Here is a 13,922-nt window from a genome sequence, read left to right on the forward strand (position 1 = left end):
AAAGTGTTAGCAGGCATCAGAGAAACAGAAGAAAAATACTACTATCTTGTTCAGGAAGAGAAGAACTACAGGGAAGCCCTCGCTCACTGCAGGATTCGAGAAGGAATCTTAGCGATGCCGAAGGATGAAGCCGCTAACACGGTGATTTCTGATTACGTCTCCCAGAGTGGCTTCTTCCGAGTCTTTATAGGGCTAAATGACATGGAGAAGGAAGGCCAGTTCATGTATGCGGACCGTACGCCATTGCAAAGCTATAGCAATTGGAAAGAAGGAGCACCTCAGGACACCGAAGGGAATGAGGACTGTGTGGAGATGCTCAGCACTGGGAAATGGAATGATACGGAATGTCACCTCACCATGTATTTTGTCTGTGAATTCCCAAAGAGGAGGACGTAGGCTGAAGAAGACACCTAAAGTGCACTGTAGAATCGTTCTTTGTCAGCTAGTGTTCTGTCCCCGTCTCACACACGCACACAAACAGACAGCTGGGGGTTAAATAAACTGGCAGACAACCAATTCTTCCGATAAGAAACTTGGCAGCAACCCAGTAGCTGCTTGCCAAGAACTTTACTCAAAAACAAAATACACACAGTCAAGAAATGTCCAGTTCGTAAAATAAATCCAAGGCCGATAATGTTGTTTCCAAAGATGCAATGTGACTCGATAGTAGTTAGTTTTGTCCGTCACAGAGTCTGAATGGCCACCTCACCCCCTTTTATATCCTGTGGGGTGTGGTCCAGTGACTCAGCTTAATCTCTGGCACGCCTTTTCTTCTGTTGCGCGCGCTTATCTCTGCGACGCTGCCGAGGATCCAGCCAAGACTCATTTCCCTCATCACCGTCCACCTGTGGCTGCGTGGACATGCTTGGCCCCGGCCCTATCTCTTGACCTTCGGCGGACACCGAAGGCATTGCCAGTGAGGAGGGTCCTGGAGAGGGAGGCCTTGCCAACTCCTCTCCTTCACTCTCGGAGTCCTCTACTGCCGATGACACAGGCTCAGGTAACGGAGCCACAACAGCTAGTGGGTTTAAGACTGTCTTTCCTCAGCCTGAGGTCGCTCAGGACAGTTGGACTTCAATTCTCATCATCCTGTCCTCACACAAGGGTGGAAGGATGAGAACTGGAGTTCAAGATATAGGGAGGGCATCACATTGTGGATTAACGGGCCTTTGGAAAGAATCTGGTTGTCAATGGCAGAGTGTATTTGTAGCTCAGGGTTGAACCGTGGAGTCTTTGGTGCCTTCTGAGTTTGGTGGCTTCCTCACAGATGTTTCATTACCCAACTAGGTAACATCATCAGTGCAGAAAACCACCAAACTTAGAGAGCACCAAGGAACCCACAATCTGGTTCTCATTGAGGGACATGGGAACAAATTACAATTGGACGTTAACATTCCAAATTGTGGTTTATTTCTTCCAAGTTTGTGTTTTAGTACCACAGAATTAAGATGGAATTTTGTTCTTTCTGTTAAGACAGAGTAGGCAACGTACTACCTGCAGGCACCTATGTACCACCAGAGACTTTTTTTAGTGTGCACCAGATCCTGTCTTCATGACATAATTTTAACATTATTATAGCCACACACAAAAAAAACACCCCAGAAATCCGGCGAACTGAAAAACAAAGCATCAATGTCTAGCATCATATTTATTTGCTTTAAAATGGATATGTAAAAGTTTATAGAGATTCTCAGTCATCCAGGTCATGGTTGTCCCAAAGGTGCTTTTTCAGGAGTCAACTGGACTTTCTTGTTTTTTTCTTTAAAGAGGTTTCACTTCTCGTCCAAGAAGCTTCGTCAGCTCTGACTTCAGCTCTCCTCACCATCCAGTCAGAGCTGAAGAAGCTTCTTGGATGAGAAGTGAAACCTCTTCAAAGAAAAAAACAAGGAAGTCCAGTTGACTCCTGAAAAAGCACCTTTGGGTCACAATGGACATATAATCTCACTTATTGGAATGATAGGAAACCAATACATCTTCAGTAAAATGGTTAGAAGTAGTCCCAATTTTACAACCATTTTTATCACAGTCATTAAGCAAATCAGGCAGTCATTAAACAAATCTGGCTTCCCCCATTGATATTACTTGTGAGAAGCCAGCAGAGGCCACAAATTGTGATCACGTGACCACGGGGGGTGGTATGATGGTCAAAACTTTGATTATGGGTCATAAATCACTTTTTTTCAGTGTTGTTGTAATTTCGAACAGTTGTTAAACCAACGGCCATAAATTGAGGACTACCTGCATTATGTGAGTGGCCATGCCCTCTGTTTTACAGTTCAGGTTGCCTTTGATTTATGACCATAATTGAGCCCAAAATTTATGTTACTAAGCGAAATATTTGTCAAGTGAACTTTGCCCCATTTCACGAACTTTCTTGCCACAGTTGTTAAGTGAATCACTGCAGTTGTTAAGTTAGTAACACGGTTGTTAAGTGAATCAGGCTTCTCCATTGACTTTGCTTTCAAAAAGGTGATCACATGATAAACATGAATCAATTGCCAAGTATATGAATTTTGAACACATGATCATGGGGATGTTGCAATGGTTATAAGTGTGAAAAGCGGTCGTAAGTCACTTTTTCAGGGCGGTTGTAATTTCGAACGGTCACTAAACGAACTGTGGTAAGTCAAGGTTCAAATGTAAGTCAAATCAAGAATTGCCTATACCTATTTTATGAAAAATAAGTCTTCTACAACAGCCTTTTTTTTGACTGGGCCTGTGTCAAGCTCTCACAATTTGAACTCTGGCTCTGATCTCTTTTTTCTTCTTATTTCTTATATTCTGCACATAGGCATCTGAAGCAGGGGTGAAATGCTCCCGGTTCGGACCGGATCACCCGATCCGGTAGCGATGGAGGCAGGGGGTTCGGAGAACCGGTAGCAAAAATCCCTGCCCCCCCCCCTCCCATGCCCAGCTGAGCCGCGCAATCATCAGAGGCTTTTTTTAAAAAATTTTAAAAGCATTTTTTCTACAACCTCTTCAGAGGTTATAGAAAAAAATGGTTTTAAAAGCCTCTGACGATCCAAGCTGAGTTGCCTGATCGGCAAAGGCTTTTAAAAGAAAAAAAGCCTCTGCCGATCAGGCAACTCAGCTGGGATCATTAGAGCCTTTTGAAAGCATTTTTTTACAACCTGTTCGCCGAAGAGGTTGTAGAAAAAATGGTTTTAAAAGTAAAAAAAAAAAATTGGCCACACCCACCCAGTCACATTACCCCACCACCACCAAGCCACGCCCACAGAACCGGTAGTAACAAATTTTAGATTTCACCACTGATCTGAAGCAAATGTAGCCCTATGGCACACATGATGGGGACAAGGGGAAATCAGAGAAAGAACAAAGACAATAAATTTTTCAGCTGCAAATGTATGGATTGGTAACCGAGCAGAGTTCTATTCCATCAGATTTACGTCTAGTTTTTTAATTAATTCTCCGGATATAAATCCAGGGTAGTGGGGGAAGATTTATTTCTTTCTGAAAATGCACAAAATGGCCAGATTTATATTTATGGCCAAAGGGGTTTGTTACAGAGATTGCATCTCTTTTGTCACGCTTCCTGGAATAAACGTGTGATTGTGTGATTTGTGCGGTCATATAGTTGATCCGGGAAGTGCTACAAAAGGCACTTGGCTATTCCAGCTACTATTAACGGCATGAGCTTTTCTAGTATGATAAAATTGGAAAAAGTTGGATACCCTGACCCCCTTGCAAAAGTGGGATGGGGTCAGGACATCCAACTTTCACACCTTCCAAATTAACATGGATTTTCTTCCTGGAAATTTGATTCTAGCAAATTAACATGGCAAAATTCCTTTACATCTTTACTTCAGAATACGCAAGTCCTCAACCTGGTCTCAGTTCAGATACAGATACAGATTAACAGAGTTAGAAGGGACCTTTTCTTTTTCTTTTTGTTTTTGTAAAAAGTTTTTTTTTTAATTTTTTAACACAGAGACAAACACACAAACAATGTATTTTTTTTCTGAACAGAGTATTGGCCGGTTCATAAATTTAAACAATTTTTCAATACAATTTATATATTCCCTTTTGCCATAATATTTTCCCTTCTTTTCCCTTTTTTTAAATCCATATTGCCCATTCATCCTAACTCTAATCTTCACCAAATTCCATTTTTCCCTTCATCTCTACATTAAACCCCTTAAATTTAAAATCTCATTTAACATAATTCCTAATATTACAATCATTCATTTAATATCAAAATAATAAACCAGAACATTTTATGCCATACATTTTCTTAAATCTTATTCCAAGTAATACACTCCAATATCTTAATAATAATCAATGACCTATATAGCAGTTTTCGCTAATTAATCTTATTTATATTTTTAGAATTTGTCCTTTTATAGACTCCAATCATGCAATTGAAAATCTTCCAATTGTTACAATTTCTCTAATTTTAAGTAAAGCATCTTTCTAAAACTTATAAAGTTGGAAGGGACCTTGTGGATCATCTAGTCCAACCCTCCGCCCAAGCAGGAGACCCTATACCAGGGGTGAAACGCTACCAGTTCAGACCGGTTCTCCCAAACCGGTAGTAATAAAAGCTATCGGTTCGCCCCCCAAAAATGCTACCAGTTCGGACAAACCAGTATTTCCGAAGATCAGCTGTGCCGCGCGATTTATATTCGCTAGAAAGCAGTAAATCCTGCTTTCTAGCAAATCTAAATTGCGCGGCACAGCTGTTTCCCCCCCCCCTTGCTGTTCTACTTACCTTAGAAAAGGCTTCTTAAGCCTCCTTTTTCAGTGCTGCGCAGGCGCTCACGCACGCGCTGGAGTGCTGGAAACCAGAAGAGCAGCTGGTGACGGCACTCGTGCCCACAGAAAGGGCACTGGCACACGTGCCATAGGTTCGCCATCGCAGCCCTATACCAATGGTGGGTTCCTCCCGGTTCCGCCCGGTTCCGCCGAGCCGGTAGCAATGACGATATGATGTCACCGAACCGGTTCTGCCTCCCTGCCCCCCCCTGCATTATTCTTATCTTTTATTTGGCCCCACCCCCAATCTATTGCTGCCTGCTGAGTCCCAGCTGATGGCTAGAGGGAAAAAAACTGTTTACACTCTTGCCACCGGGGTTTTAAAGGGCTGCCCTACAGCTGATCAGTGTTAAAAGAAAACAAATAAGTAGACCGGTGCCTGCAAAAACAAATGAGTAGACCGGTGCCTGCAAAAATAAATGGGTAGACCAGTGCCTCCAAAAACAAATGAGTGGACCGGTACAGCTCTGCAAGCAGTTAAAAGCCTGGTAGGCCAGTACCTCTGCTAAATCCTAAAGAATTGTCACATGACCATCAAGCCATGCCCACAAAATAAGCCACGCCCACAGAACCAGTAGTAAAAAAATTTAGAACCCACCCCTGCCCTATACCATTTCTGACAGATGGCAGTCCGGTCTCTTCTTGAAAGCTCCCACAACTTCTGAAGGCAACGTCTGTTCCATTGGTTGATTGTTCTCACTGTCAGAAAATTTCTCCTTATTTCTAGGTTGAATCTCTCCTTGGTCAATTTCCATCCATTATTTCTTGTATGGCCTTCAGGTGCCTTGGAAAATAGTTTGACCCCCTCCACTCTGTGGCAGCCCCTCAAATATTGGAACACTGCTATCATGTTTCCCCTGGTCCTCCTCTTCACTAGACTAGCCATGCCCAGTTCCTGTAACCGTTCTTCATATGTTTTAGCCTCCAGTCCCCTAATCATCCTGGTTGCTCTTCTCTGCACTTTTTCTAAAGTCTCAACATCTTTTTTATAGCGTGGTGACCAAAACTGGATGCAGTACTCTAGGTGTGGTCCTACTAAGTTCCTTACATACAGGTTAATCCTTGACTTAAAACCAGAGTTAGAACCAGAATTTCCATCTTTAAGCAAGACGGTTGTTAAGTGAGTTTCATGACCTTTCTTGCCATGTTTGTTAAGCAAATCATTATAGTTGTTAAATGAATCATGCCGTTGTTAAGCAAATCCAGTCTCCCCCATTTACTTTGCCTGTCAGAAGCCAGCTGGGAAGGTTGCAAATGGTGGTCGCACGACCACAGATGCTGCAACCATTGTAAACACAGGCGTGTTGCCAAGTTCCCAAATTTTGATTACATGACTATGGGGATGCTGCAGCAATAGTAAGTGTGAGGACTGTCTGTCGGTCCCTTTTATCACTTGTGCTACAACTTCCGATGGTCACTAAACAAAAGGTTGTAAGTCGAGGACCACCTTTATTTCACTAACTTCCGTTTATTTTATTGATAAAATAAGTCCCATGTCATATAATATTCAGTTTGTTCCTTTTCCTTGATTGCTAGTGTTAGTCTATTCATTTCTGCACATTCTAATATTTTCCTAATCACACTTTCATCTGTGGGAATCTCTTCACTTTTCCAATTTTGTGCAAATACAATTCTAGTTGCAGTTAATATATGAATAATTAAATATGCATTCCCCTTATTATATTTTTCGGGCAAAATCCCCAACAAGAATATTTCTGCTTTTAAGTCAATGTGCTGCTTTATCATTTTTTCCAACCACGTATGTATTTTTGATATGTTAAGAGAGAGAAGCAAATATTATGGTTATTATGTATATTATCATTTTAATGTTATAGAATTAATATGAAAGTAATGAATATTGCTGTAAATTTTGATTATTACTTTATAAAGATATCTGTAACCTGGACGACACACTGTTCAATTGAAGACGGAATTATTATATTGAAAAATAAAAAATTTAATTTAAAAAAAGAAAAGTTGAGGACCACCTATGTCTGTCATCTTGTCATAAAAAAGAAAGTTTGTTGCTTGAATTTAGGTTTGGTCCGCACATGCAGAGCAGAAGAGTTGGAAGAAGAGTTTTCAGAGCTCCAATGAGTAAAACAGAAAATATTTGTGACTGCTCCCCTAGTGCTAGATTCCTCCCAAAAGTTTAAGGGAATTGATTTTGTTTTCTGAGCAAAATTCTGTTGCAATATTTTTAGGATCAGACTCAATAATGATAATAAAGATTAGAGGTTTAAATATATCTCTCTTTAATCATAACAGGCATTCTATATTCACTGAATATTCACAGATAGAAGCGAGGAAAATGGTGAGGGTGGCTCCTTATATATACAAAGGGCGGAGTCAAGGATGGGAGTGGTGAATTATGAATACATTAGGAAACAAAGAATAAGTTAACCCCCGATATCCCATATATACATTATTTACACATTAGGGAATAAGGCATTTACATCTGACAAATCCCCCTCTAAATGCCGGTTCGCTATACAACACCAATTACATTCAGATTCAGGACAATATAAGACATATAATTTTGAAGTTAAATATTTGTGCTGTTTAGAAGGTAAAGGCTTCGTTAATATGTCAGCTAATTGTTCAGAGGTATCACAATGCACTGCTTTGATAAATCCATCTTGAGACAATTGTCTCACATGTTTAAACTTTATATCTATATGCCTGGATCTTTGTCCAATGGCATCGGATCTGGATATTTCAATGGCTGCTTTATTATCTTCATGCATAACAAAAGGTAAAGCAGGTTTTTTCCAGACATCTGAAATCAAATCATTAAACCATACAAGGTTATTTGCAGCTTTGGATAAACAAACATATTCCGCTTCTGTGGTTGAAGTGGCTACCAGTTCTTGTTTACCAGTGTACCAGTAAACTGGACAGTTATTTAATAGAAAAATATAACCAGAAGTGCTCTTTCTGCATGATATATCTCCAGCCCAATCCGCATCTGCGTAACAAGTAAGTTTTGGTTCTTTGTCATTACTAGGTTCTAATACTAAACAAAAGTCTAATGTACTTTTTAGATATCTTAGAATTCTTTTGACAGCTTCCCAATGATACATAGTTGGTTTACTAACATGTCTTGACAATAAATTGAGAGGTAATGCAATATCTGGCCTGGTCCAATTAGATATATAAAGAAGTGAACCTATGACTGATCTATAAAATGTATTATCTTTGAATTCAGGGGAAGACTCATCAGTGTTTCTAAGGAAATCAGTTTGCATAGGAGTGTCACATGGTTTAGCATTGTTTAAATTGCATTTGTTTAGAAGTTCAATAATCTTATCTTTCTGAGTAAGTTTGAATCCCCTTCTAGTTTTGTTAATTTGTACACCAAGGTATTTGTTTACTTTACCTAGAGATTTCAACGAAAAATGTTCGTTTAGCTTATTTACAAAGGTTTCTCTTCTCTCCTTGTGTTTTCCTATATATAAAATATCATCTACATAAATTAACACGAATTCAATGTGATCATCACTTTTTTTTACAAAGAAACAGTTATCAGCGGTGGTAGCGTTAAAATCCATGGTCTTAAGTACTTTTACCAAACAATCATACCATCTTTTGCCAGATTGTTTTAACCCGTATAGACTCTTGTTCAATAGCCAGATTTCATTCTTATTAGTGTATTGACTGTGTGGTGCCCTTACATATATTTCCTTATCTAGTTTTGCGTGTAAGTACGCAGTCTGTATGTCATATTGAAATACATCAAGATTGAGTGCAGATGCCACTACCAGAGCTGTTTTAACACTCTCTGTTCTCACTGTGGGAGAGTATGTGTCAGTATAGTCCTCCGGATATTTTTGTGCATAACCTTGTGCAACTAATCTGGCTTTGTATAGAGTATTGCCTCCTTCTAGATTCTTAATTTTATAAATCCACCTAGTACCTATGATTGTTTTATCTTTAGGTGCAGTCGCAGGTGTGAATACATTTAATCCTTGCAAACTTTCCATCTCTTTTTTCATAGCTAGTTCCCATTTTTCCTTTTCTTCATAAGGGAGTTTTAATACTTCCTCATATGTATTAGGTGTTATTTGTTCACCATCCATATGCATTATGTAATCTCTGTATTTACCTGGTATTTGATTTCTATTGTTTCTAATAGCTCTTTCAGGTTTGCTATGGTTGTCATGCAAATATCTTGCTTCCTTTTTTGTTAATGTGTCTGTCTTTATTTTGTGCTGACTATTTGTCCAAGTTTTGGTTTTGTTTGTATTTTTGTTGATATTTTGATTTTCTAATGTTCCTTCCTCACAAGATTTTGTGTCTTTGCATTTATCTGGAAATATTTCATTAAGATGTAATTTAGACCAATTAGCTTGTTCATGGAACACAGCTGTTCTGGAGACTATAAATTTGTTATTATTATCAATGAATCTGTACCCTTTGGTGCCAGTTTCATATCCCATAAATCTTAATCTTCTGGATACGTTTTCTCCCTTTCTTCTCAACTGCTTAGGTATGTGTACGTCTGCAGTGACTCCAAATATGTGCATGTGTGCTAATTTGGGTTTCCTATTATACATCACCTCATATGGTGTTTTATTCACAATACTGGACCAGGTTCTATTTTGAGTGTAATTTGAATAATGTAAGGCTTCTGACCAAAATTGTTTGCCTAAACCAGCATCCTCTAATGTGCACCTAATCATGGTTTGTAGTGTGGAATTCTTTCTCTCTGCAATCCCGTTTTGGAATGCAGAAAATGGACTAGACGTGAAATGTAGCATTCCTCTATCCTTTAACCATTGGGAGAATTCTTTAGACATGAATTCACATCCCCTATCTGTCATAATTTGTTTTATTCTGATATTATGTTGTGTTTCTATGCGTTTGTAGAATTCCTTAAATTTCTGAAAGGTTTCATCCTTGTGTTTTAATGTGTAAACAAAACCATAGCGACTGTAGTCATCTACTATTGTTAGGAAGTAACGTTTTCTATAAGTGATTGATGGAGTTAATGGACCAACTAAGTCCATATGTACTAAGTCAAAAATTTTGTTAGTTGATCTGTTGGATTTTTTTGGTCTGGGACTAGTTTTTAGTTTAGTGGATTTACATACTGAGCATTCCAAATAATTTTCACAATTTTTTATTTTGACACCTTCTGCGTGTTCAGTCATTTTTTGTACTACAGGAAAACTTGCATGTCCTAACTTCCTATGTAAGATGTGAGCACACTCATCATGAATTGGTTTACCTATTCTTGGTTTCTTCTCTTTGTGTGTATTTGTGTGATCATGAGATATTTCACATTCATCATTGTCACTGTTACTAACATTTTCATCATCTGCCTCAATACAATCTTCCATATTTGAGTCAATGTTATGTAACCATCTTTCTTTTGTTACCAGATAGGGTAGGCCTCCTTTAATCATCACAGTACCTACATTTGTTTTGTCCTTCTCTAAAGTTGCTTTCCCCTTTGAGAAAACTATATTGATATCAGAATCTCTACTTAGTTTTATGACACTTAGTATGTTATGAGGTATTTCAGGAATTAACAATACCCCCTCTATTTTTCCTAGACCAGGCAATGTTATGTTTCCTCTGCCTAATACTTGAACCTTTTCTTGATTAGCTACCTTTATTACAAACTTATCTTCTGTAAATGAAGACAGAATATTTTTGTTATTAGTGGTGTGATTGGTTGCCCCAGAATCGATAAGCCAATTATTGTTCTCATTTTGTTGTGTTTTAGTGCTGTCTTGTTTATTTAGTCCATTCAGTGAACCAGATTTTCTCTCTTTTGAATTTTCTCTACCCCCTCTACTTTCTCTGTAATTTGGTGGGCTTCTATATTTATATCTATCTGTGGAAGACTGTCTATAATCGTATCTGCTTCTATATTCTGGTCTATGTCTCTCCTTTGATATTTTGGGACAATCTCTTCTATTGTGTTCCCTGGACCCACAATTGTGGCATTTAAAAGTTTCATTGTATTTTTCTTGGAAAGCTACCTTCCTAAAAGATTTGTGTTCTGTGTGATTGTTAGAACGATTTCTTCTTGAATTGTCTTCAGCTATCAATTTGTTAGATAGACTCTCTATGGATAAATATCCTAGATTGATGGTGTCTAAGTGTGACATAAAACTATCCCATGATGAATCAAGTGAATTGATAATAACACTTTTCATTGTTTGATCTGAAATCACTTCCCCCCTCAGATGCAGCTCAGCTCTTATTTTGTTTAGAGATATCAAATGCTCACTTATGGAAACCCCTGGTTTTACTCTAGAAGAAAAGAAATCCTTAGACATTCTTGTAGTGGTAGCTACACTGTCGCTGTGAAACAGATTAAACATGCATTGAATTATTTCTGAAACAGTTAGGTTTGGTTTGATACTATGATACATTGCAGGAGATACGCTAGATATTATTAAGAAGAATGCTCTATGATGTAAACAATCTATTTTTAAAGTCCAAGGTCTTCTTGGAGGACTAGTGATAAAGAATAGTAAATTTTCTTTCATAAAGACAACCTGGAGCTGTTGATACCACTCTTGCAAATTAATGCCATCAACTCTAAGTTTTGGGAAGTCACTGGGTAAGTTTCCCACATTATTTTGTCCATTACTTACAACCTGAGGTAGTCCGTGATCTCGCAAGTGCAGGAAATTGCAAAACGGCATGGGGATGCTCGCAACGAGTCTGCGCGGTTCTCTGGCCAGTTCAAGTCTTTCCGGACCGTCTACGTGGTTTCGCACATGCGCGTTGCTCATTTCTTCTTTGGCATCGTCGTGGAAGGTTCTCTCCATTTCAGCTCGTTCGCTCTGCTCCTCTTCAGACGAGTCGGTCTCTGGCTCGGTTTTAGGAGTTCTGATGGCGGCGACTGTTCTTCTCTTTCTCTTGTGTGCGTTGATATTTGATCCGGTCTGCGGCGTGGGGCGGAATCGGCATGGCTCTCTGGGCTCGGGCGTCGTCGCTCTCGAAGTCAGGATGGGAGCGTGTAGGTCTTGAGGTATCGGCTTGTTCTCTTGCTTCTTCGTTGGCGCTTTGGAAATTTTTAATTTTGGCCCAAATGCAGCAAAAAGCGTCTTCATTGCTGATTTTATTTGGGATTTGGTTAAATCGTCTTCGCTTTCTGATTCGGGTTCTTCTGGAGATTTCGAATCTTCCTTTTCACTTTCGTTGTCTGATAACGTTTTTCGCGCCAGAAATTTTGAACTGAGCATTTTGATTGGCTCTGCTTCGCTCCCTTTGGAGGCTTGTTGAAACCAAGATGGCTGCCATTCAAAATTTCGCGCGGTATCACATCTTTTCTTTTTCATAATGACTTTCTCTGTAGTCATATCACTCACAGTTTTTTGGTCTTTGGGTTTCTCTTTGACGATGTTTTTCTCTCTCGCTGCTCCGCTGTTTTTCAGCATTTCTTGGAGATTCGCGATGAGACTTTCATCATTCTTCTGGCTTTTTAATAGCTTTAATATTTCTGACCTGAGTTCGTTATTTTCTATTTCGATTTCCTCCTGGCCATTATTTTCATTTGTCAGTTCTTCTTCTTCTGTGGTGTACTCTTCGGATTCTCTCGAAATCGCGTTTGTGGATTCGTTGATTATTTCTTGTTCAGTTTCTATTTCTTTGCTGTAGGCCCTGGTGTTGGGCCTATCTTTCTTAGACATTTTTAATTATTTATTGAGTCAATTAACCATCCTCTGCTACCAGCTTGTTGCAATATTTTTAGGATCAGACTCAATAATGATAATAAAGATTAGAGGTTTAAATATATCTCTCTTTAATCATAACAGGCATTCTATATTCACTGAATATTCACAGATAGAAGCGAGGAAAATGGTGAGGGTGGCTCCTTATATATACAAAGGGCGGAGTCAAGGATGGGAGTGGTGAATTATGAATACATTAGGAAACAAAGAATAAGTTAACCCCCGATATCCCATATATACATTATTTACACATTAGGGAATAAGGCATTTACATCTGACAAATTCAAGATGGGAGTTTCTCATGAATACAGGTAGTCCTCAACTTCTGACCACAATGGAGCCCAACATTTATGTTGCCAAGTGAGAAATTTGTTAAGTGAGCTTTATCCCATTTTACAACTTTTCTTGCCACAGTTCTTAAGTGAATCACTGCTATTGTGTAGAGGGCTTCAGTAGGCAAGAAGCAGACCAGCATAGCTACAACAGCATTTATTGACTCAAAACTGGAACTGAGGAACAGCAGGCAAATGCCTGTAATTTATACTCTAGGCCTGTGATGACGAACCTGTGGCACGCGTAGCCATATTGGTGGGCACGTGAGTTTAGCTCCGGTGCGCATGCACGCGCCGGCCAGCTGATTTTCGGTCCTTCTGGGCCCACCAGAAGTAGGGAAACAGGCTGTTTCCTGCCTCAGGAGGACCTCGGGAGCTGGTGGGGAAGGCCCGTGTTTCTCTCTCCCTAGCCTCCAGAGCCTTTCTAGGAGTCTGGAGAGGGCAAAAACAGCCTTCCCCACCTCCCCAGTGTCCCTCTGGAGGCCGGAAACAGCCCGTTTGCCAATTTCTGGTGGGACCGGAAGTCCCGTTTTTTGCTGTTCCCAGACTCCAGAGCCTTTCGAGGAGTCTGGGGAGGGCAAAAACTGCCTTCCCCATCCCCCCCACAGAGGCCCTCCGGAAGCCGAAAATGGACCGTTTGCCAACTTCCAGTCCCCCAGGCTGGGGACAGCAAAAAACGGGATTACCGTGCCATCACATGCCAGGAGTGTGGGGAGCGTGGGGGGGGGGTCGCATGCACAGATGCAGGGTGCATAGAATTATGGGTGTGGGCACACCAGTGCGTGACACACACCCCGCTCCTGGCACACAATGGCAAAAAGTTAGCAATCACTGCTGTAGGCCCACAAGGCCTTAACCAATCATAATCCTTGAAAAAGCCCACCCAAATATGAATGTTCCAAGTTTCCCTCCAAAACAGTTGGAGCTAACAGTGAGGGTCATCTAAAGGTTAGTTTCACTTTAGCAGGGCGTAACACAACTATATACATTCAATACATAACAACTGCAATTGTTAAATTAGTAACATCGTTTCGTTTCCCCATTGATTTTGCTTGTCAGAAGGTCGCAAAAGGGGATCACAGGACTTCAGGGCATACAACTGTCATAAATGTGAGTTCATTCT

At 39.9% G+C, this 13,922-nt stretch overlaps 1 protein-coding gene and 1 long non-coding RNA gene across 2 annotated transcripts in view; one reads left to right on the forward strand and one right to left on the reverse strand.

Annotated features, from left to right (window-relative positions):
• The window catches only part of COLEC10 (collectin subfamily member 10), a 35,460-nt gene extending 28,711 nt beyond the window's left edge, over positions 1–6,749 (forward strand). Inside the window, exon 6 of the mRNA XM_034422218.3 lies at positions 5–6,749. Coding sequence (XP_034278109.2) covers positions 5–396 — 392 coding nt within the window. The 3' untranslated portion in view covers positions 397–6,749. The remainder of the gene's footprint in view (positions 1–4) is intronic.
• Positions 1–13,922, reverse strand: part of LOC117668376 (uncharacterized) — a 98,867-nt gene that overhangs the window by 61,285 nt on the left and 23,660 nt on the right. The gene's annotated exons all lie outside the window — the stretch shown is intronic.

Source organism: Pantherophis guttatus, chromosome 3 (genome assembly GCF_059756535.1).
Source record: "Pantherophis guttatus breed Tessera chromosome 3, ASM5975653v1, whole genome shotgun sequence".
NCBI classification, from domain to species: Eukaryota; Metazoa; Chordata; class Lepidosauria; order Squamata; family Colubridae; genus Pantherophis; species Pantherophis guttatus.